The sequence below is a fragment of the Drosophila simulans genome, chromosome 3L (assembly GCF_016746395.2).
Source record: "Drosophila simulans strain w501 chromosome 3L, Prin_Dsim_3.1, whole genome shotgun sequence".
Taxonomy (NCBI): domain Eukaryota; kingdom Metazoa; phylum Arthropoda; class Insecta; order Diptera; family Drosophilidae; genus Drosophila; species Drosophila simulans.
Genome location: NC_052522.2, coordinates 17,525,762 through 17,544,170, shown reverse-complemented (window position 1 = coordinate 17,544,170; position 18,409 = coordinate 17,525,762). Strand labels below are relative to the sequence as shown.

The following is an 18,409-nucleotide window of genomic DNA, read 5'->3' as shown; positions in this document are numbered from 1 at the left end:
CATTCGCTGGGTGGCTGGATGTGATGGGGGCAGCGGCTGGGGCAGGGGCACCATGCAAAAGGCGCAAAATCACTAAAGCCTGCGGCGCTGCCCTCCTGACCCACAATCCCACCCACAATCAAGCGGGCTCAGAAATCCATTAACACCCACCCACCGCCCGCTTTTCATTCATAAATCCCTCCTGCACCTTTGTTTACGATACCGAGACCTGCGCAGGCGCCTTGGCCAAAACACTTGTTGCTCCACCAGCAGGATATCTGCGGGCTAAAATGGCTCCCAAAATTTCGAACAAGCTGTCCATCAAAGTTCTCAATTTGACGGCTGCCCCAAAAATTTGGCTATAATAACTTAATTGGCCTCGTTCGACATCTCAGCTTTGGGGCTATAAAAGAGCTAGCCGTCTGGTCAAAATCGAAGAAAGCCGTCAAGATGACTAGTTGGCCATTGTATCGGTTGATTGTTTTCAATCTGCTGGAAATCAATTTGAGCAATCTCATGGTATTTCACTGCTGGTCCATAAAGGGTAAGATGTGCTGCACTTTGTTAAGATGTTACTCATAATTACATATTCTAGAGGCTTTTCCTTTGGTTGAGATGCTGAATCAGAACGGCATTTTTTCGCAGTACATTGACCTGCAAAACCCTGATAACTTGGCCAACGTGCACAAGGAATACTTGGACAGCGATTTAGTCAGGTTGGGAGTTTTTCTGGATTTGGGTTGCGACAAAGCCGAATTAGTAACAAATCAAGTGAGTCCTTTCACTTATATTTATCAACTTATTGGGTATACATTAGTTAATATGTGAACAGCAAATACATTACCTCAGACATTTTAAACTATTAATTGTTTCTGTAAATTTAGATTTTCTTTGCGATATATATTTTATTTATAATGCAGTCCAGTCGAGCTCGCCTTTATAATCAAAATTTGCACTGGCTTCTTTACGATGAGGCAGGTAACTTTACCAAGCTAGTACAACTATTTGAGGTGGCCAATTTAAGCCTCAATGCGGACGTGACTTATGTCAGCCGTCAGGATGAGGAGCGATTTATCCTGCATGATGTCTATAATAAGGGAAGTCATTTGGGAGGTAAGCTCAATATTACCGTGGACCGGACTCTGCAGTGCAATCGAAGTCACTGCCAGGTGAAGGAGTATCTAAGTGAACTGCATTTGAGACCCAGACTGCAGCACCGAATGGATTTATCTAGCGTTACTTTTCGATTGGCCGCATTGGTGGGTCTTCTAAACGTAAATTTTAATCATTGATCATTTCAACAATAATTGATCATTTTAACTCAGGTTTCTGTGCTGCCAATTAATTCCAGCGAGGAGGAACTTCTCGAGTTCCTTAATAGCGACCGCGACTCTCACATGGACTCAATTTCTCGCATTGGCAATCGTCTTATCATGCACACTCAGGAAATTCTAGGTTTTAAGTAAGAGATGGTTTTTATTATATCATATTAGTATTATTAAATCATATGTTAATATGTTTGTTCTTATCCAGACTTCATTACATTTGGTGTGGAACCTGGAGCGTTCAGGATGCTTTTGGCGGAGCTATTGGGATGTTGACCAACGAATCCGCTGAGCTCTGCACTACCCCGTTTGTGCCCTCCTGGAATCGCCTGCATTACGTACATCCCATGACGGAGCAGGCCCAATTCCGGGCTGTCTGCATGTTTCGTACTCCACACAATGCCGGAATCAAAGCTGCCGTCTTTCTGGAGCCCTTCATGCCGAGCGTTTGGTTCGCCTTCGCCGGACTCCTGATCTTCGCCGGAGTGTTGCTATGGATGATCTTTCACCTGGAGCGGCATTGGATGCAACGGTGTCTAGACTTCATCCCGTCTCTGCTCAGTAGTTGCCTGATTAGCTTCGGAGCAGCTTGTATTCAGGGATCCTATTTGATGCCCAAGTCAGCGGGAGGAAGATTGGCCTTTATCGCCGTGATGCTGACCTCGTTCCTCATGTATAATTACTATACATCCATAGTGGTGTCCACTCTGCTGGGATCTCCAGTACGTTCTAATATCCGGACTATTCAGCAGTTGGCCGACAGCTCCTTGGATGTGGGATTCGATACGGTTCCGTTTACCAAGACATATCTTGTGGTGCGTAATAACCGACTTTTAATCTTTTGATAGAGCGATAATTCCATAGGGGTGGAATGCATCTCTCTAAAATACATAATTAAGTGTTATTGTGTTACAATTCTGATACCCATCTATAAGGTCTACACTCTTTCAAAAACCTTTATATATCTGTTTAAAAACCATTTGTTTTGCAGTCTTCTCCGCGCCCAGATATTCGCAGTCTTTACAAACAAAAGGTGGAAAGCAAGCGGGATCCTAATAGCGTGTGGCTTTCTCCGGAGGAGGGAGTGATCCGGGTGAGGGATCAGCCGGGATTCGTGTACACATCGGAGGCCTCGTTCATGTATCACTTTGTGGAGAAGCACTATCTTCCGCGCGAGATCTCCGATCTGAACGAGATTATCCTGAGGCCCGAGAGTGCCGTATACGGAATGGTTCACCTGAACTCCACCTACAGACAGCTACTCACCCAACTGCAGGTGCGAATGCTGGAGACCGGAATCACCTCGAAGCAGAGCCGGTTCTTTAGCAAGACCAAGTTGCACACGTTCTCGAACAGTTTTGTGATCCAAGTGGGTATGGAATATGCAGCTCCCTTGTTCATATCCCTCCTGGTGGCCTATTTCCTGGCCCTTCTGATCCTGATCCTGGAAATCTGCTGGGCCCGTTATGCAAGGAAGAAATTTAGCACTATTATCCCCCAAAATCAGTAAATGGAAAACTTATAATAGACTTGGTGAGTGACAAAATGTTTCCCATTCCAAAAAGTTCTTTAACCATTTAAATTGCTTCCAATTTTCTTTCCACATTGATTGAGCTTGACAGGACTTGACTTTTATCGCATACCCATTAAGTTGTCACAAGTCAAGTTCAGTCATCAATTGACGTCTATGTTGATTATTTCCACTCTGATGGCATTATGTGTGCCCTATAAAAAGCCCTGTTGCCTCATAATCAGTATCATTTGCCAAGTTCTTTGTTCGAGCTTTTGCTATGCTCCAATTGCACAATTTAATCATACACAACCTTATTCACATGGCTAAATTGAGTCATGTCTTCATTTTGCACTGCTGGTCAATGGACTGTAAGTGGTTGTGGTATGGCATTTCTTTGATATGTGATTAAATTTTCCTGTTTCAGCACTTTCGCACCTGGCACTGCTGGCACAGTCTAAAAATATCTTCACTCAATTCCAACCATTACACTCGGAAATTCAGCTGAACGATGACTTTCTTAATCACAATATTCTTAAGCTAGGCGTTTTCTTGGATATCAATTGCGACAAAAGTGGTACAGTCCTGGATATGGCAAGTAGAATATTGAGCTTAATGACTTGAAAATGTCTCAGATAATCTAGTTTTAACAGGCCAGTGCTAAAAGATCTTTTAGTCATCGATATCATTGGCTAATCTATGATAGGTCAATGAACTTTTCCGAATTGGAATCTCATTTTAAAGAGGCTCAGATCTTCGTTGATGCCGATGTTACCTATGTTACTCATGATCCTATCACTAGAAACTTCTTACTCTACGATGTATACAACAAGGGACGACAATTAGGGGGACAATTAAATATAACAGCCGATCGGGAAATTTCCTGCAATAAAACGAATTGTCGAGTTGAACGATATCTAAGTAAACTTTACACACGGAGTGCTTTGCAGCATAGAAAGTCATTTACTGGATTGACCATGAGAGCCACAGCTGTGGTATGTCAGAACCTAAAAGATTTTACTCCCTATTGATTAATCTTTTGAACAGGTTACCGCTTTACCACTTAATGTCTCCAAAAAGGAGATCTTTGACTTTATGAACTCCAAATATCGGATTCAATTAGATACCTACGGTAGATTGGGTTACCAGGCGCGTCAGCCACTAAGGGATATGTTGGACTGCAAGTGAGTTTTCTTAAATGAAAATAAACGAATATATATACTAATAAAAACCCGTAGATTTAAGTACATATTTAGGGATCGGTGGTCGGATGGCAATGCAACAGGCGGCATGATTGGAGATCTCATCCTGGATAAAGCTGACCTGGCGATAGCTCCTTTCATTTATTCCTTCGATCGCGCTTTGTTTCTGCAACCCATCACGAAATTTAGTGTTTTCCGTGAAATCTGCATGTTCCGTAATCCCCGATCCGTTTCAGCGGGTCTCAGTGCCACGGAGTTCCTGCAGCCCTTTAGCGGAGGAGTTTGGCTGACATTCGCACTTATACTCCTCCTGGCAGGTTGCCTTCTTTGGGTCACCTTCATCTTGGAGCGACGTAAGCAGTGGAAGCCATCGCTGCTCACCAGCTGCCTTCTTTCCTTCGGAGCTGGTTGCATTCAAGGGGCGTGGCTCACGCCAAGATCAATGGGTGGGAGGATGGCCTTCTTTGCCCTAATGGTGACCTCCTTTTTGATGTACAACTACTACACATCCATTGTGGTGTCCAAGCTGCTGGGCCAGCCGATTAAGTCCAACATACGTACACTGCAACAACTGGCGGATAGCAATTTGGATGTGGGCATAGAGCCAGCTATTTATACACGCATCTATGTGGAAACCTCCGAGGAGCCGGATGTGCGTGACCTCTACCGCAAAAAAGTGCTTGCCAGCAAGCGATCCCCGGATTTAATATGGATTCCCACCGAGGCTGGGGTCCTCTCTGTAAGGGATCAGGAAGGCTTCGTCTACATAACTGGCGTGGCAACGGGCTACGAGTTCGTGAGGAAGCACTTCCTGGCCCACCAGATCTGCGAGCTCAACGAGATTCCTCTACGCGATGCCTCTCACACCCACTCAGTCCTGGCGAAGAGGTCACCCTATGCGGAACTCCTCAAACTGAGGTGGGCATAGGTTCTAGCTGAACCAATTGATCAATTTTCCATCCCAATTTCAGTGAGCTGCGAATGCTGGAGACGGGAGTTCACTTCAAGCACGAGCGGTCTTGGATGGAGACAAAACTCCACTGCTACCAGCATAATCACACGGTGGCCGTGGGTCTGGAGTACGCTGCTCCGCTGTTCATCATCCTACTAGGAGCGATAATTCTCTGCGTGGGCATATTGGGACTGGAGGTCATCTGGCACCGCCACTGCACTCTTCATTGAGGTGAGCAGTCCAAGGTCATTGGTAAATGGCGAGCAATTTCGGGCAATTTAAAAACAAACAACGCACACTGATGACAGCCAAATTGGGGGACTTTTTGGCTATATAAAAAGGGTAGTGCAAACGTGGAAAACCAAAGCGCAAAAGTCAACAATGCAGCTGGTGCAGTTGGCCAACTTTGTTCTGGACAATCTTGTGCAGTCGCGGATTGGATTCATTGTTTTATTTCACTGCTGGCAGAGTGATGAAAGTGGGAAAGGAAGTTCTACCCGCTTCTGATAATTGTAAACCCGAATTTTTTTTCAAGGTCTTAAATTTGCTGAACAGTTTATGAAGCCCATACATCCCATTCTCGTCTATCATCAGTTTGTTCAAATGAGAGGAGTGCATAATTGGTCACATTTAGAGCTCAATTACATGGGTCATACCCAGCCAACTCTGGCGATCTACGTAGATAGAAAGTGCGATCAGGCTCAGGATTTATTGGAGGAGGTTTGTTTATGTACAACGGGATAAATTCATTATTTCCAGATATTATTTACTTTCAGGCTAGTCGGGAGCAGATCTATAATCAGCATTACCATTGGCTTTTGGTTGGCAATCAGTCTGAATTGGAGTTTAATGATTTATTTGCATTATTTAACATATCCATTGATGCGGATGTAAGTTATGTGAAGGAGCAGATCCAGGATAACAACGACTCGGTTGCCTATGCAGTCTATGATGTCTACAATAATGGAAAAATTATTGGAGGTCAGCTGAATGTAACTGGATCCCACGAAATGTCTTGTGATCCATTCGAATGTCGCAGGACTCGATATCTAAGTTCCTTGCAGAAGCGATCCAAATACGGAAATAGAGAACAACTTACCGATGTTGTCCTGAGGGGTAAGACTTTGTTGTATATATAATAACATTAAAGTTTGAGCTATCCTTTAGTGGCAACGGTGGTCACCCAACGTCCACTCACCTTGTCGGATGACGAACTTATTCGCTTTTTGAGCCAGGAGAACGATACCCACATTGACTCATTAGCTAGATTCGGGTTCCACCTGACCCTAATCCTGAGAGATCTTTTACACTGCAAGTAAGTTTTAAATAAACTGGGAATAATAGTGTACACAGTTTCTCCTGCAGAATGAAGTTCATCTTCTCGGATAGCTGGAGCAAATCGGATGTGGTAGGTGGCTCAGTGGGCGCTGTGGTGGACCAGACTGCGGATCTTACGGCCACGCCCTCTTTGGCCACTGAAGGCAGGCTTAAGTATTTGTCTGCCATTATTGAGACGGGATTTTTCCGTTCCGTTTGCATTTTCCGGACTCCCCACAATGCGGGACTCCGGGGAGATGTGTTTCTGCAGCCCTTCAGTCCGTTGGTTTGGTATCTCTTCGGGGGAGTACTTTCGTTGATTGGTGTCCTCCTGTGGATCACCTTCTATATGGAGTGCAAGCGAATGCAAAAACGATGGCGATTGGACTACCTACCCTCTCTGCTGAGCACTTTCCTGATCAGTTTTGGAGCAGCCTGCATCCAAAGTTCTTCTTTGATTCCACGCTCCGCCGGAGGCAGACTAATTTACTTTGCCCTGTTCCTGATCAGCTTTATCATGTACAACTACTACACTTCCGTAGTCGTTTCATCTCTACTGAGCTCGCCCGTCAAGTCCAAGATCAAAACGATGCAGCAGCTGGCGGAGAGTTCCCTAACCGTGGGCTTGGAGCCACTTCCCTTCACCAAGAGCTACCTAAATGTTGGTTTCATTCTATTCTTAAGCATTCTTAACTGCTAAGAAATTTTTTAATTTCAGTACTCAAGACTTCCGGAAATACACTTGTTCATAAAACGCAAAATCGAATCGCAGACCCAGAATCCTGAACTCTGGTTGCCCGCTGAGCAGGGTGTTTTAAGGGTCAGGGATAATCCTGGCTATGTCTACGTGTTCGAAACCTCCTCCGGATATGCCTATGTGGAGAGGTATTTTACGGCTCAAGAGATTTGCGATTTAAACGAAGTTCTATTTCGACCCGAGCAGCTATTCTACACGCACTTACATCGCAACTCCACGTACAAGGAGCTCTTCAGACTTCGGTAAGTTCTTCTGTTACTCTTTCAAAAGATAAAATCTATTAAAATCATTATATATCCATTGGTATTTCATTTCAGATTCCTTAGAATCCTCGAAACTGGTGTCTACCGGAAGCAGCGCAGCTACTGGGTGCACATGAAGCTCCACTGCGTGGCCCAGAATTTCGTCATCACCGTGGGAATGGAGTACGTGGCTCCTCTGCTCCTTATGCTGATCTGCGCCGACATCCTGGTTGTGGTAATCCTGCTGGTGGAACTGGCCTGGAAGCGCTTTTTCACCCGTCCTCTCACCTTTCACCCGTAGTGCTTTAAAATCGCTTTAAGCTGCTGTAACAACTATATTCTATTTGCACCCAGGAGAAAATAAAAACACTTTGCGTTAACTTTTCGCATCGCAAAATTATGCAGGGCGACGCTTTCCTCACTTCCTGTTTTCGCGCCGGAAAATTGCAGCACGGCTCGTTAAACGGAGGGATGGATAAAGGGGATTGCAAAGGACGTGGTGGCCATGTTTCCATGCGATTTTCGTATTTGCATTAAAAACTTTTCGTGTTTGGCGGTTACTTTTTATACTCCATTTTCCCTTTTGGCAATGATTTTATTCATTCTCTTGGAGCCATTTTATTTGCATTTTCGTGCCGGGCCACATTCGAATTGAAACTTTGTTCCCCAATGCCACGTGTGAATGTTAGATAACTGATTGTGAGCCTAATACGGCCTATTAGAAACAGTTAACAGTTGTGTTTTTCGCATTTCCCCGAATTTCGCCGGAATCAGTAGTTTTCCCACCGCAGACATCGCATGTTGCCCCCAGGATGATTTATGGTATTTTAATGATGGCATCGCCAGAGGCGACAATTATGGAAAGGGATGTGTCAAAGCTTTATCGAAATTGATTGTACAATAAATAAGAGTGAGTTGAGTTGGAACAAATATTATTAAACTGGGTGTAGGAGCAAATAAATGGTATAATATGGCTGCTAATCAAATACGCAGTAAATTTTATATTTTTTCAAGATTTTACATTTGCAAGCAAATAGTATTAAGAACATCCTTCTTAAATGACTCCCTGTCGAGCATTAAAATGCAACTGACTGAAATGAACTGCTTGCCAAACAGCACTCACTGGCATTCCGGAATTCCCAACGTATTACTATAACAAATTGCCTTAACAATTTGTCAACTCAATCTGGCTGTCAACAGGGCATCGCTTTGGCCATAGTTTGTGCCATAAAAGGACTACTTTCGTTTCGCAGGGAGGACAACTTTGGAGTGACTCGAAATTGACAAGCAATTGTGAATTATTTATTATTTACAACAGCGAACACGAGTGTCCCTTTTTATCCCTAGCAGCCTCAACCACTTTATTTTGCAATTTGTCAACAACATGTTCTGTTTTTTAAATGCAATGTATAACCCTGCGGCAAGTAAAAAGTGTTCCATGCTTTGCGGCTGCGGTGTGAAATTGGTTTTGGCGGTTTCCGTACGTGCTAAATGAGCGCGAAACGGATTTAATTTAAACGGAGCTATTGTGGATGGGAAAACGATAGCCGTGAAAATGTATTATGGCCAAACTCTTGGCCGGTACGATTATTAGACTTAAGTGTACGGGCAAAGATAAAAAGGGGGCCAGGCTTATGGCCATCACCTCATCAGTTTGATTACCCTTTCTGTTCCCCAGAGCCTGTCATATACGAATTGCCATTGCCAGTGATATCTTAAGATTTATATGGCCCAATGCTGCGAACGTCTTATCTGTAATTTAATCTGCTGGCCACTTAACGATAATGATAATGTCGATTGCAACTGGTCCGGCTGTAATCAAGGCCCGTATTCGACGAGTCCTCAGTAGAATTTCATTGCTCGAGCGGATTGAGTGGCAGCCGGAAATAATTCGAAAGTGTACGTACGGCTGGTGTTTGGTATTCACTCGGGGGAGTAATGTTTATTGCATTTTACGCCGGATTTATGGCCATAGAAAGTACCTCAGGTTTTCGTTTAAAATGAAATTGTTATAAAATTAGCCAGCATTTCCAGTTGAACGGGTAAATGTGATTTGCATAACCGAACCGTTTGGCATCGAGTTAAATAACCTCCGTTTGGTTTATTGTGTAACTATAAAAAGTTTGAGTTTTCAAACAAGTGAATTATTTTCATCGATAGTACTTTTTAAAATCTTTTGTACTATGAATAAAACAGGTGTTTTTGAACTTAAGAGCACATTTCAGATTACGCATACGCCACGTGCGCCCGTAGAAAAACAATAAACTTAGAAGGGAACCACCGTTAGAGCTTACTTGATATTGAGCAGCACAAAACAAAGCTAACGGCGCTATGCGCACTTAAACTGCCTTAACTTAACTTAAAGTTAAGCGTAATTAAAATAGCTATGACTTATTCAATAACAGGTGCTAATTACGAAAGCTAACACAAACACGAAGTTTGAAATACCCTCCAAAATACAGTTGCTAACCTGATCGTTTTTAATACTTCAATCAAGAGCTAGCACACGCGTTTAAAAGTATTGGAAAATCTTTAAGAACCCTTCGTGGTGACACAATATCTTCATAATCTAATCTATGCCAGTTCGACTATCGGATTGCTTGGGATCTTTGAATGCCAAAGACCGCTAGCCGATAAGCATTTCCCACCATAAACAATCAAAAGGTTCGCAGATTTTCCCCATCGAGAAATTCGAACATCTTATCGTTATCTTAGCACTCTTGAGAGGGTATTCTAAACCCAATGCGAATGCACTTGCCAACCCGAAAAACGTGACGTTCGCTGACCGACCTCAACACCCCCGCTTTTGCCGCTCGAATTGAGTCGAATCGAAACAAATCGAATCGAATCGAATTGATTTGAATTGAATTAAATGATACTATATGTGTAATCTGTAATGTGTGCTACCTGCTAGCGATCTACGTACGATCAACCTGCTGATCGGCACTTTGGCACTTGCTGCATCTTTTAATTGTTTTAGTTTTTATGCTGCCGCTGGCAACTCGCGTGATACCTCATACTTCGGCTCCCAGCCGCTTGGCTCCATTGTAGTCGCCGCTTGTTATTGGTTCTCGTTCCGTTGGGAGGGTTCGCACAGGTTCAGTCACTCACCGATCGCCTCGAAGCGCGAATCGTCGTCGCCGTCGTATCCAACAGTTCTCGGAACCTTAGAACTACCAAGCCGAAAAATAGTGGCAAGATGTACGATTGTACTTTATAGTGAATAACAGCAGTTAAGAACCCATTAGTGCTATGCAAAGTTATGAAGTGCAATAGAAAGTCAATTTGTTGTAAATTAAACTTTTTACTTAATTTATTACATAAAATGCAAAATCAATAATTTAAAATTTTTAACGAAAAAAAAGTAAATTTACCTATCCATTAACTGATTAAAAAGTAATATTTGAAAACGAAAATCCATTTGAGAACTCTTTGCTGTAGAATTTTTTTCCAAGATATATGCAAGATCTAGCATTCTCAATTTACCAGTGATATTTCGAAACGAATTTTGGCCGGGTATCAAATTTTTTGATAGCAAGCAAAAGTAACTGGATAGGAAAGTGCACTGCGAATTGGGTCAACAACTTCATAACTGCGCAAATGGATCAAGTGAATCTTTTGAATGAGTCAGTGGCCAACGAGGTGCAGGACGGCTAAAAAGCATTTGCCTGGCTTCTGAATTAATTAAATTAGTTAATTTGTTATAATTATTTTACAGTTGGCGTGTCTTTTCTTTGTTGGCTAACAGGGCTCGTGCTAATTGTTGATTACATTATTTGATTTGGCTTGGCTGGTTGCAAGGTTAACTTAAATGATCTGGATAATTAAAAGCTGTCAGTCAAGGGCGCTAATGAGAACCGTTCGGTGAATTGGGAATATATGCATTGAACGGTCTAGATTATATTATCCCATCTGTTGTCCTCATTACCTCTTCGATCTATTATCAGTCACAAGTTCTGTCGGATGTAAACAAATCAATTCAGGTGCACTTTGCACCATCGAAAACATTGCCAAAAAACTGTGATATATATACATCTATATATCCGGTAAAATCATTTCCCGCTATAGCTAAATGTTATCTACAATCTTATTTATTTAAAACCTCCAAACATTGTAAATTAGCTAGTTAGAGCCTGATAAATGTGTAAAGTAATAGTAATAGGCTACTTTATTACAAATTCAATTAGTTAAATAGGAAATACGTGTGCACTTGCCGTGAAAATATGCCGCAAGGCACTTAACTATATACATAAATACGAGTCTTTTAACCCGTCAAACCCTGAGTCTGAACTAAACAGCTGTCTTTTCCTACCTTCAACACAATTTGTATATTTTTAAGCATTTATTGCACGTACTTTCCATATATTTTAGCGACTTCCCCTAGTGACCATATTATGTCAAGTTCAAGACTGCGTACGCACATGCTCGGCTTGGGAAATTAAACAATTTATTTAAATTCGACTCAGCTCAGAAGAGTGAATAGCAGTTTATTTTAAGAGTAGAAATAGCTCATAGCTGCGAAAGAGAATTCAATTAATAGTTGCCCCATTTAAAGTAAATTTAGTTAGGTGATAATGAAATAAGGGTACCGCGCTGATTTGCCTCTTGGAACAAATAAATATTGAACTAAAGATCTTAAAAAAAACTGTTATAATCAAAACGTGATATTGATATTCGTTTTTTTTTTTTTTTGAAGTCTTAAAACCACCTTCGTTCACGGCTGACCAATTAAACAATTTGCGTAAATGCTAAAGCTTTTAAGAAGAGCAACATTAATTTTTTAAGAGATAAATAAGTTGTTGCTTTCTTAAGAGAACCTTGATGTGTTAAGTATAGATAGTAAATGGTAAAAAAAAGCTAATAAAAGGAATCAAATAAATTTATTGGATTTTCACTTACCGAATTTGCTAAAAACTGCTTTAAAAATATTTAACAAATTTTTTTTTTAATTTTTGTTTAGCCGGCTCAATATGACGGCAAGCAAGCAGCAAGAGGCTGAGGCCGAACATGATCCCCAAGTGGTGGTCACCCCTGGAGACGCCTCTCGCAGCTCTCGCCAAGATCGGGGTCTATGGCGCGACCTGACTTCCTACTGGATCCTCGGTCTGTGCAACAACTACGGATACGTGGTGATGCTGAGTGCTGCACACGATATTATCAAGCAGTTTAATCCGGTAATTCGAAGGATTATATCACATTTAAGACATTTATTAATCGTTCGTCTGCATAATTCTTTCGTTTTAGAGTGATGAATCGGAAGAAAGCTCGTCGGGAAGAAATTGTCACTTGGTTTCAACGGGTGCTATTTTGCTGGCTGACGTGCTGCCCTCATTATTTGTCAAGATTCTAATGCCATTCTTTCCATTTTGGGTCAAGTGAGTACTATCTGCTAAATCAATTTGATTTTATTAATTAAAGTTTGATACAAACAAAAAACGTATTTGTTTTATTAGTTTCCGTATAGCTCTTGCCGTGGCCTTTTCTGCAGCTGGTTTCCTCCTGGTTGGCTTCGCCAATGCCGAGTGGATGGCTCTTTTGGGTGTCATCATCACTTCGGCTAGCAGCGGAATAGGAGAAACCACTTTCTTGGCCTATTCTTCGCGATACAACAAGTGAGTTTGTCTGGTTAAAGTACTAAAAAAGGTTATCTTTGATTCCATATGTTTTTTTTTTAGGAATGTGATCTCCACTTGGTCGTCTGGAACTGGTGGCGCCGGAGTCATCGGATCCTTGAGCTATGCCAGCTTGAGATCTTTAGACTTCAGTCCCAGAGATACTATGCTGATTATGCTGATCTTCCCTGCGATTGAGGCCTTTGCCTTCTGGTTGCTCCTTCGTCGTCCACAAGTTGACATATTGCCGGTTACCACGGTTGAGTCCACGGAAGTCCTGATTAGTGATGAGAAGCCATTAGTTGGGTTTAAGGAAAAGCTCGCCTATATCAAGCATCTCTTCAAATATATGTTGCCTCTTTGCCTGGTTTACTTCTTTGAATACTTCATCAATCAAGGATTGGTAAGCTTACCTTAATTCATACAAGGAAACATAATGCATGTTTATCATCCATTTTTCAGTTCGAACTGGTGTACTTTGAAGATATATTCCTGGACAAGGACTCGCAGTACCGCTGGCTCAATGTGGACTATCAGATCGGAGTCTTTATCTCGCGCTCCTCTGTCAACCTCTTCCAGCTGGACAAGATCTGGCTGATGTCCATCTTCCAGTTTGTCAACGTGGTCTACTTCCTCACCGAGGTCATCTGGTGGTACACGCCCAGCATCTGGATCGTGTTCGCCATCGTCCTGTGGGAAGGACTTCTGGGCGGCGGTGCCTACGTGAACACCTTCTACCGGATGTCCAAAGAGATTTCGCCGGAGCGCCAGCAGTTCGCCATGGCGATGGTGGTCCAGTCGGACTCCTATGGCATTGCTCTGGCCGGATTCCTGGCCATTCCCGTGCACAACGCCATCTGTGGTCTTCCGGCCGCGACCAGAAGCCTTGTTTGGTGATACGGATCTAGGATCAGAATCAGGATCAGATTATGCCTTTACTGTGTGCGTGTTTAGACAATTAAGAGTGTGTGTCTGTGCAAGTCCCTATAGTATTAAACACTGGATCTCTGGACTTCCGGTAACCAGATAGATCGTTGTATAGTAAGTATGCTTCGGTTAGACTACTCTATAAGTTTAGTTTAATAAAAAAATTAACACTATGCTGTACATTAGATTTTATTTAATTTCAACATACCCAGATGCAATTACTTTTCCGAAAATGATTTCCTTAACAAAGTTTGGCTTTTTCGGCCACGGCTAACCACTTTGATAAGCACACTGATCCCAGACAGAATGCGCCCCACTTGCTCTGAGTTTATTCAACTGTCTCCAACAAAAAGCCTCTTAAATTGTACGTATTTACACTACCTACACTACATTATAATTACTTAGACGGAGCTGCTCGGTTATTACATAAACTTGTTGCTTGTGGCTTCTAATTCGGTTTGATCGGTTTCAAATCGGACGCCAAACGATCGGTTTGGCAGTGAGATGCCGGCTGAGACAGATTGGGAGATCGAGACCCAAACCGATTCGGGGCGAGATGTTACGCGGACCGCTCGCCGTTTCAGTTGATCGGTAGCTGCCGTGCAAGGCAGTCGAATATTACGTGATTGTCTAATACGTAAGTTGAGTAACCAAGATGCGGGGCTTATCAGCGTTTCTGCTTTTGCTCTGCCTCCAACGGGTGAAGTCGGACCAATCTGCTGCAGCACGGCGCCCCAACATAATCATCATTATGGCCGACGACATGGTGGGACTAGTTTCGCCGTCATAAATCAAGCCATTTCTAAAGCAAACACTCTCTCAGGGCTTCGATGATGTGAGCTTTCGAGGCGGCCGGGAGTTTCTAACTCCCAATATCGACGCCCTGGCCTATCACGGTCGTCTACTGGATCGGCTCTACGCTCCGGCAATGTGTACTCCATCTCGGGGAGCATTGCTCAGCGGCCGGTATCCAATACACACGGGTTAGTATCGATTATCTTTTGTTACCACGGATTTTAAGATTTGATAATGATTTGAATTAAACCCGCACAATTTATATTTTGATTACCGGCATTACAGGCACCCAGCACTTTGTAATCAGCAACGAAGAGCCTTGGGCCCTGACCCTCAATGCCACATTGATGCCGGAGATCTTCAAGGAGGCAGGCTACTCCACCAACCTGGTGGGAAAATGGCATCTGGGCTTCTCGCGCCCGGAATACACGCCCACTCGGCGGGGATTCGATTACCACTTCGGCTATTGGGGCGCTTATATAGACTACTTCCAGAGACGATCCAAGATGCCGGTGGCCAACTATAGTCTGGGCTACGATTTTCGGCGGAACATGGATTTGGAGTGCCGAGATCGTGGGGTTTATGTAACGGATTTGCTAACCACCGAGGCGGAACGGTTGATCAAAGACCATGCTGATAAGGAGCAACCCCTATTCCTGATGCTCAGCCACTTGGCTGCCCACACGGCCAACGAGGATGATCCTCTGCAAGCTCCAGAGGAAGAGATTCAAAAGTTTTCCTACATTAAGGATTCAAACCGAAGGAAATATGCAGGTCATTACAGTTTCAAAATTAAGTGTTTATTCCAAACATGACTTACCTCATACTAATCTAACCCTTAGCGATGATCTCCAAACTGGACCAGAGCGTGGGACGAATAATAAGCACGCTGTCTTCTACAGATCAACTGGAGAATAGCATTGTGATCTTCTACTCGGACAATGGAGCTCCATCGGTTGGTATGTTCTCTAATACGGGTTCAAATTTCCCACTCCGCGGACAAAAGAATACTCCGTGGGAGGGCGGAGTACGGGTGGCTGGTGCGATTTGGAACTCCAAGCTTCAGGCACGCGGCTCCATCTTCAGCCAGCCCTTATACGTCGCCGACTGGTTGCCCACGCTTTCACGTGCTGCGGGCATAGAGCTGGATAGCTCTCTAAAACTAGACGGGATCGATTTGTGGCCCGAGTTATCCGGTACCGCAGATGCTCCCCACGTTCCTCGAGAGATTCTGCACATCTTGGACGATGTTTGGCGACTTTCTGCTCTTCAAATGGGACAATGGAAGTATGTGAATGGCACCACTGCCGCCGGTCGATACGACTCGGTGCTCACCTACCGAGAACTGGACGACCTAGATCCCCGCGAGAGTCGCTATGCGGTGACGGTGCGCAACTCCGCCACTTCAAGAGCCCTTTCTCGCTACGATTTGCGACGACTGACGCAACAACGGATTTCTCTCACCCGTCGATTGGCCGCAGTGCGTTGTGGAGACCTCCAGAGGTCATGTAATCCTTTGTTGGAGGAGTGTTTGTACGACATCTCAACGGATCCCTGTGAGCAGAACAATCTGGTTTACTCCGAGAGGCACTCCGACGTTTTGACCGCCCTGCGAAGACGTGTTCAAGAACTAAGAGCAAGTGCATCACGCCCGGGAAATCGAGCCAGCATGCCGGAGGCAGATCCCACATTGCACACCTGCGCCTGGGAGTCCTTCGAAGTTTTGAAGCCGAGAATCGGTAAGTAGATGTTAACAATCGGTACTGTAATAAGATTTCTTACCGAGTATATTATAGTTTCCTTGGAATGCGACTACGAAGGCGTACCTTGTTAATAAGCCAAAAAATAGAGGAATTAAGTCTACTATGCAGACCATTGGACTACATCGTAAATAAATATATCATGTTTGAGTTTTTTTAGTTCAATAAAAACAAAAGAGACCCTAACCTTTACAAAATTACAGAATATTAAAACAATTTCGAAAATAACCATTATGCTTTTGCTTTTTAACAGTAGTGTTAAAGCCAAACAGTTCCGTCTGTAACGTCAGTAACGTCTGTTAATTGTAACTTCATCTGGCAGCTCTGTTTTGTGAAATGTAAGATGTTAGAAATATAACAATTTAGGAGTTTTCGAATTTTAGTGATTCGATAAAAAATACAAGACTACCGGCATAGGCTTTCAACCTTGAAAACAACAAAGAAGCGTACAAAAAACGCAGTTTTCACACTGGAAACCACCAAAACAGCTGACTAGTAATACACACACCCCAGTCGTGAAAAGGGGGTTAAAAAGCCGGGTGACAGGACGTGAATTATAAAACGAGGCTAAACTTCGGAGATTGCAAACGGCTCGTCATGGAGGAACGCGCTGTGCTCGCCAACATTGCGTCCATAATCACCAAGGATTTGCTGATTGACCAGCCGTCCGTGGACATCAATTCAGGAATTTATCCGCTGTTGTCTTTCGACGAGGACGACGATGAGGCGGAGATTTTCGCTTTGATGCAGCGAAAACGGGCGTTGGCTTCCGGCCGGAAGCGCAGGATCTCCCAAGAACCGGAGGACCAGAAACAGGACGTAAAGATGCCCAAGCTGGAGTGGCACTACCCGGAACTCAACCTACTGCACCGCTACACGGATGCCCAGTTCGAGTCCAACATCCACATGCGCAAGCTAACATTCCTGGTGAGTATTGACTGCTGTTCCTCCAGTTACCTGTATCTGCAAAGAATGTCTACACCCTGTTAGGCTGTTGGGTTTTCTATTCGCAATTTTTAGGATATTTAAAAGATACATTCGTTTCAGAAAATCCAGCAAGCCCTAGAGAAAACTTTATGTGGAATCACGTTGCCTGGCTATCCCAGTCCGCCGTCGCAGACCATGGTGTCCTTGGCCCTGTGGAAGCTGTCCACCGACGAGCACTTCGAGGAGATCGCCCGCAAATTTCGACTGCCCTGGGCTCTCTGCCAGCAGGTGGTGCGGGCATTCTGGCACTGCATCTCTGATAATTACGAGAGCTTTATTAAGTGGCCAAACTCACTGGCGGCCCAGCGGAGCACCCTGCAGGGATATCAAAGAATGGACAGACTGCGCTGCTTTCGGGAACTGTTTGGCATCATAACGCTGAAGCGACTGGAAGTATTTCTGGAGTCGGAGCACGCCGATGTGCCGGTGGTGCTCCAGTTAATCTGCAATGCCGAGCGGAAGATCGTCGACTGCTACGTTGAGCTGGCCATGGAGTACAGCTTCGAGGACTCCCCCATTGGCCAGACATTGGCCCTGAATCCGAGGACCATGCCGGCGGGCAGCTATCTCATCGGCAACGAGGTGTTTCCCCTCAAATCCTACCTGATGCGGCCCATTGAGGCCGAGTGCTTCCGCAAGGATGCGATGTTCAACGAACTGCTGCGTCCCGCCTTTGAGCTGGCGGAACAGGTAATGGACACCTTGGCACGACGATTCAATACCCTGTACGCTTTGGAGGCCCGGGATTTGAACGAGGTCCGCCTTATTGTGGAGAGCATCTGCGCGATGCACAACATCTGCGAGGAGTACCAGGACGATGGACTGGAGGACCCTGGACATAGGTCCTTTAGTTGGGGCGGGGTGGCGGAGGGTGTCAGGGGCAGTGAGAAGGACTCGAAGGGACTGCAGCGAAGGGTTGAGCTCCTTGACGAACTGGTGGCCATCGAGCCGGGCGAATAAAGCAGCGTTTCGCTTAAAAAAAACAATGGTGTATATTATTATTGGGTACATTTTAGTCTATTTTTTATTTTTAACCTTTTCATG

The 18,409-nt window shown here is 44.1% G+C and overlaps 5 protein-coding genes across 8 annotated transcripts; all 5 read left to right on the top strand.

Annotated features, from left to right (window-relative positions):
- The first annotated feature begins 429 nt into the window (after nucleotides 1-429).
- On the top strand, nucleotides 430-2,844 carry LOC6738514 (ionotropic receptor 75a). The gene is made up of 6 exons (XM_016169315.3): nucleotides 430-523; nucleotides 575-750; nucleotides 900-1,238; nucleotides 1,305-1,441; nucleotides 1,513-2,119; nucleotides 2,296-2,844. The coding sequence occupies exons 1-6, from the start codon at nucleotides 430-432 to the stop codon at nucleotides 2,812-2,814; spliced, it is 1,872 nt and encodes a 623-aa protein (XP_016032360.2). The 3' UTR covers nucleotides 2,815-2,844.
- Nucleotides 2,845-3,458: 614 nt separating this feature from the next.
- LOC6738513 (ionotropic receptor 75a) lies at nucleotides 3,459-7,664 on the top strand. 2 transcript variants are annotated; one of them, XM_002085283.4, is made up of 7 exons: nucleotides 5,335-5,446; nucleotides 5,504-5,688; nucleotides 5,745-6,084; nucleotides 6,136-6,283; nucleotides 6,334-6,946; nucleotides 7,004-7,284; nucleotides 7,360-7,664. In XM_002085283.4, the coding sequence occupies exons 1-7, from the start codon at nucleotides 5,350-5,352 to the stop codon at nucleotides 7,583-7,585; spliced, it is 1,890 nt and encodes a 629-aa protein (XP_002085319.1). In that variant the 5' UTR covers nucleotides 5,335-5,349; the 3' UTR covers nucleotides 7,586-7,664. The 2 variants fall into 2 exon arrangements, with proteins under 2 accessions (XP_016032359.2, XP_002085319.1); XM_016183449.2 differs by lacking the exons at nucleotides 5,335-5,446; nucleotides 5,504-5,688; nucleotides 6,136-6,283; ... (1 more) ...; nucleotides 7,004-7,284; nucleotides 7,360-7,664 and adding exons at nucleotides 3,459-3,809; nucleotides 3,862-3,998; nucleotides 4,053-4,934; nucleotides 4,988-5,199 and having other exon boundaries at nucleotides 5,745-5,828.
- Nucleotides 7,665-9,101: 1,437 nt separating this feature from the next.
- LOC27208984 (battenin) lies at nucleotides 9,102-14,003 on the top strand. Of its 2 annotated transcripts, none has more exons than XM_016184521.3 (6): nucleotides 9,102-9,183; nucleotides 12,245-12,458; nucleotides 12,529-12,659; nucleotides 12,738-12,896; nucleotides 12,960-13,299; nucleotides 13,359-14,003. In XM_016184521.3, the coding sequence occupies exons 2-6, from the start codon at nucleotides 12,255-12,257 to the stop codon at nucleotides 13,791-13,793; spliced, it is 1,269 nt and encodes a 422-aa protein (XP_016032358.1). In that variant the 5' UTR covers nucleotides 9,102-9,183; nucleotides 12,245-12,254; the 3' UTR covers nucleotides 13,794-14,003. The 2 variants fall into 2 exon arrangements, with proteins under 2 accessions (XP_016032358.1, XP_016032357.1); XM_016184520.3 differs by lacking the exon at nucleotides 9,102-9,183 and adding an exon at nucleotides 10,339-10,485.
- Nucleotides 14,004-14,143: 140 nt separating this feature from the next.
- LOC6738512 (arylsulfatase B) lies at nucleotides 14,144-16,606 on the top strand. Its single transcript, XM_016169316.3, has 5 exons — nucleotides 14,144-14,589; nucleotides 14,647-14,806; nucleotides 14,904-15,392; nucleotides 15,461-16,357; nucleotides 16,415-16,606. The coding sequence occupies exons 1-5, from the start codon at nucleotides 14,479-14,481 to the stop codon at nucleotides 16,450-16,452; spliced, it is 1,695 nt and encodes a 564-aa protein (XP_016032356.1). The 5' UTR covers nucleotides 14,144-14,478; the 3' UTR covers nucleotides 16,453-16,606.
- Nucleotides 16,607-16,711: 105 nt separating this feature from the next.
- LOC6738511 lies at nucleotides 16,712-18,348 on the top strand. 2 transcript variants are annotated; one of them, XM_039293614.2, is made up of 2 exons: nucleotides 16,712-17,305; nucleotides 17,435-18,348. In XM_039293614.2, exons 1-2 carry the CDS (start codon nucleotides 16,976-16,978, stop codon nucleotides 18,323-18,325), a joined length of 1,221 nt encoding a protein of 406 aa, XP_039149548.1. In that variant the 5' UTR covers nucleotides 16,712-16,975; the 3' UTR covers nucleotides 18,326-18,348. The 2 variants fall into 2 exon arrangements, with proteins under 2 accessions (XP_039149548.1, XP_002085317.2); XM_002085281.4 differs by having other exon boundaries at nucleotides 17,426-18,348.
- Nucleotides 18,349-18,409: the final 61 nt, after the last annotated feature.